We start from the raw sequence: 4,725 nt of genomic DNA, 5'->3' as shown, positions 1-4,725 counted from the left end.
AATCCCTAAACCTAACCCTTATGTCCCCTAATCCTAACCCATAATGCTAACTCCTAATCCAAACAGTAACCCTAAACCTAACTCTAATGGCCTCGAACCCTATCCCTAATGGCTCATAACCCTAGTCCTATCCCTAACCTTAGTGTCTCAGGGTTATTATAATAATCAAACATTATTATTAATAGCAAAACTGGATTTTGGTAAAGCAGTGCTTCATGATTCCCCTTTTATTTTAATGTACTGCCTGCTGTAGCTCGCAGCACTTTCTGAATTCCTCGTGCTTGCTTTAGTCAGGTACCACTCCTTTTGATTTCTAGCACATTTCTAACTGCTGATCACTTGTTGTTAGGGGTTTCAGGAGATTGAATGCTCCACAGGCGACTGTGTGTTGGCACAGCACTGACGTGCCTGTTATATTATTGTATGTTCAAGTGTAAGAATAGAGTATGTTTTTGGATTAAGAATATTGGAGCAAAGGTGGTCTTCCCAAAGAACATTGTGGAGCCTTGGCTCCTCATCCTGCCTTGCTGTGCCAGTGAAAACTCCTTTCCTTAGCCCTTGTTTCCCTTTGTTTTGTGGAACTGATGACTGTGGGACAGGTTCATCAACCTGGTGGTCCAGACACCTTCTTTCCTTACTTGGGCAGAGCAGCCTCGTGCCAGAACCCCGCTGCTTTCCTAACAAAGGCTTTCCAGCAGACTCCAGTCCCTTCCAGACCATGGCAGGGTTCTTTTGGGGTTGCTGCCAGGGCAGGGGCCTTCCACAGCTGTTCCAAGCCAAGGGTCTCCCTTTCCCATCCTCCACAGGTGTTCCACAGAGGTCACATACACTCTCCAGACCGTGTTCTCACTTCTGCCGCTTCAGTGAGGGGCTTCAACTGGTGCCGCTTCCCTTCCACCACCCGGCAGCTGCGTGTCTCCAGGGCAGTGCTCGCGAGCCCCCGATCCAACACGTATGGCAAAAGTTCCGCACTTGCTGCTCAAGAAGTTACTGAAAAATGATACATGAAATGTTTTTCTCCAGTGTCTGTTACCCTGTGTGTGTCTCAGGTGAGAATTAGACAGCAAGAGTCAAGTCTAGAAAAGGAAGAGAGACTGTGAAAGCCCAAAGATGTTCTGGTTTGTATTCCTCTCCTTGGTCCAGCTTTTGAGGGTCCCCTGGTGATTTTCCAGAGGTCCTCTCTTTGGAGGCTCAAGGGCGAGGAGAAAACCATTTGGCCACAGCCAGTCAGTGTTAGGCTAACTTGCATGGGGTTTCTTTCACTTCCTCCATGTTGTGTCCTATAGAGGGAATGAAGTTTTCCATCCATAGTTTGTATGGGCAGAAGTGTGTCTCTTTTGTGGCAAACCCCACAACTCTGTTGAGGCTAATCCATCTTGTTTGATGGGAGGGGCTGTATCTTTTCCTTCATTTATTCAGTAAATGATGGTTTAGTCCGTAAGCTGCCATTCATCCCTCTCTAATTAGCATTCAAATGAGATCCCTCTTCCCTGTCCGTTACGTGATAACAGCTGGTGACAGAATGTGCTTTAGCTGCTCATTTCTTCTGGCTCTGACAAGATTAACTATAGCAGAGGCAGAAGAGCTTAGAAATGTCTTCTCTGCGATTCACAGGGTAGGACAGACGTGTGAGTGCAGCAGGTATGTTTGTGGAATCTTGATTCAATTGGGAGACTTGAAATATTCCAAATAAACTGGCACCTTTGCCTTTGCTAACACTGCCCATCAGTAAAGATTATCTGTCCTGCAAATAATGCCTTTACTTTGAAGAAATCTTTGCAAGTCACCAAAAAATAATACCTGCAGAATACAACTTCAGGTACAAAGCTGCTTTTTGGAATAAAACCACTGTTTACTCATGAGTGTGAACATCCAGGCCCTTCCTGTGTGAATCCACTTTCTGTGGTATGTTGTAATGAGACAGTCAAGTGGCCAAATGAAAAAGGTGATCTTAAGATCCAGAAGACCATGACTATGAAGTTTCTCTGAGCATGTAGATCAATTTTACAACATGTATTTGTAATCTACGTACACATATGTCAGAATCGATATGTGTTAAGGTGAAGAAATCAGTCTTAAAATCACTGGGGAGGTCATAATGCATTTCTGGCATTTAGCTCACTGAGTGGTTACTGCAGTGGTTAATCCAAGTAAGCAATAGAACTGTGCACCCTGGACACCAGTGCTGGCAGTCTGACCCCTGTGTTTGAATTCTCCAGCCACGCTGCAGTGTTGTTCACCCCCTGCCCAGGGAGAGCCTCTGACTGCCAGTGCCAGTGCTGCGTCCCCGGCGTCCACCGACTGTGGCTTTGTGCAGGTGAGTGCAGTGCACGGAGAGCAGGGGGAAGTGGAGGAGCCCACACATGGACCGCAGGGTTCTGGGCTTGTGGCAGAAAGGAGAGAAGCTTGAGAATGGATCTGCTGGAGAAAGGGAAAGTCATGGGGTTTCCAAATCCCCATTTCAAAGCAGCACTGAACATGACAGGGGCAGTGCTGTCATGCAGGTAAGGTGTCAGGGCAGCAGCATCGTGGGGGTCCTCATCACTGGAGAGTTTGTTCCTGTAAAAGTGTTATGTTTGACTGCACCAGAATTCTCTTTAGTTCACGAGTCTCTGTTTATCTTTGAAGAATGTCCTTCCCTGAACAAAAGGAGATTCTTTAATGTTATGGAAATCCTGGAACCAGCTGCACTTTTCTGTCCCAGACAGCTTGCGGCAGTCCTGAGTTTCATTGGGTGAATGAGAAAAACTAAGGTGACTTTTGGAATTGGCCCCACCTCAGAGATGTCCTATTAAAGAGAATTCCAGTACTTGCTGTGATGCTTTCTGGAATTCTGGTGGCAATTGCCCCTTATTGGGTGTCTTGCCTTATCAAATAGCAAAAGAACCTCAGTACAAATGCCAGGGCTTCCTTTTGCATTCCAGCAGCATGCATATGCTTTTGATTGTTTTCCTCCCAGAGGACAAGCACAGCAAGTTCTGCTCGTGTGTGTTGCAAAAGGGTTGACCTATGCAAGCCTGATCATCCAGTTTCTTGTCTTGCAAATATCAACCTTTTGTCTTTATTGCATGTTTTTCTTTTTAAATCTGAGCTTACCAGTCTGGGCAGGTTATGGCCAGGATAACTCATTGCTGTAAGGCTAGAAATAGCCAGCAGCCAGTCCTGCCATTGATAGGCTGGTATTTCTTTTTCACGCAGTGCATCTTTGTCCTCACACTTCCATTGTGAGCTGCTTTTACCTGCAGGACATGAGGATCAGTCTGAGTGTTGGGAAGCCACAAACACATAATTGCTCATCTCAGAAGGCTGAGATCAGTGTCTGGGATAGCAAATGGTCCCAAAGGAGTTGTCAGGCAGGGTGGTGTGGCTAGATTGAAAGGGTAACAGAAATACACTGTCCAAAGGGCCTAGTAAAAATCAGTTGCTTGGAAAAGCAAGTCCATGGAGTCAGAAGAGATGTACTGGTTACTGAACCAGTAAATGGCCTGGTAACTTACTGGTTAACCACTTCCTGGTTAGTGGTTGCTTGGATTATGCAGCTGCAACCAGGGAAGTGCCAGTCAAAAGCTGCTGGTGCATCTGGGCAGAGATGCCTCTGAGCAGGACGACGCGAGTATTGTACATAACGGCTCAAAAGGACTTGAGGTTTCCAAGCCCTGGTGTAGCCTGGATCATTCTTCCTGGAGCAGGGTGGCAGGGCTGTGCAGGTGGTACAGAAGATGGCACTTTGCCTGTGGATCTCACTGAGCTCTGGCCAATAATCAGTTTACCTTGTGTGTGCTCTGGGGCAGACACTTCCCCAAGCTTCTGCTGAGGGATGGAGGCAGCTACAGCATTGCTTATCCTGCCCTGCAAAAACCACCTGCACAGTCCTTAGAAACAGTAATACCATCAGCCCTGACTACTCAATCATTGTGAGTTTGTGGTATAAACGTTCCCTGTATTTTGTTTCTCCCAGAGTTCACCAGTGCAGCCACCTTCTGCAGCTGAATGGCTGCCCTCTGGCGGGGCATCTGATGAAGACAAGATGATGGAGGAATTAAGTCTTGAAGCCATGCTTCAGATTCTGGATAAGATGCTTTTACCACCCAGCGCTGAAGAAGTGACACTGGAACCTGTGGAGAGCGAGATGTCAACCCCTCAGTCTATCGGAAGTCAGCCACTGCTGGTTAATAGTGGGAACAGCAACACCCCTTCTGCCGTTGAGGAACGTCAGCTGGCACCTGACTCCTGCAGCTGCAGACACATCATTTCTGATGGAAGCAGCTCAAGCATTAACTTCTGCAGAAGGCTGTGATGGAAAACTTCTTTTTGTTCCCTATGACACTGCATCTGTAGAACGTGTTGCTGCTGCTGAAATGGCACCAGAACCTGTGGCCACACAGGAAGCCCCTGAAGAATGGAGAGAACAACTGGGTCACTGCCCAGCTCAGCCGCCTGAAATGTTTGTTCTGGAAGGACTGTTCAGTGCAGAGCAGGTAAGTGCTAAAGAGAGGTAAATGTCTCCAGGAATGGAGAGGTTTAGCTCCTCACTCTCTGGCTGGTGAAGATAGTGAAGTACAGTCCTCCTTCCTCCTCTTAGTTTTTATACCCAGGAGTTGTGGTTCGGCTGTTAGACAAAGGCATTGCTAGCCAAAGGGTTTTCACAAGGCCTGGTTGGCAGTCCTCATTCCATACATACAGACAGCACGTTTCCAAGAACAAATAGCACAGTGCAGTGGGTAT

The 4,725-nt window shown here is 47.1% G+C and overlaps 1 protein-coding gene across 1 annotated transcript; it reads left to right on the top strand.

Moving 5' to 3' along the window:
• Window positions 1–584: 584 nt before the first annotated feature.
• On the top strand, window positions 585–4,478 carry HSF5 (heat shock transcription factor family member 5; the record flags this gene model as incomplete). The annotated part of the gene is given in 5 exon segments (XM_010024335.1): window positions 585–731; window positions 733–863; window positions 2,272–2,317; window positions 3,959–4,154; window positions 4,237–4,478. Coding segments are annotated over 5 exon segments (762 nt in total), but the record flags the coding sequence as incomplete, so codon positions are not given.
• Window positions 4,479–4,725: the final 247 nt, after the last annotated feature.

This window comes from Nestor notabilis, unplaced genomic scaffold (genome assembly GCF_000696875.1).
Source record: "Nestor notabilis isolate BGI_N333 unplaced genomic scaffold, ASM69687v1 scaffold2721, whole genome shotgun sequence".
NCBI classification, from domain to species: domain Eukaryota; kingdom Metazoa; phylum Chordata; class Aves; order Psittaciformes; family Psittacidae; genus Nestor; species Nestor notabilis.
Note: the sequence above shows the minus strand (reverse complement) of the source record. Positions and strands in the feature narration are given on the sequence as shown.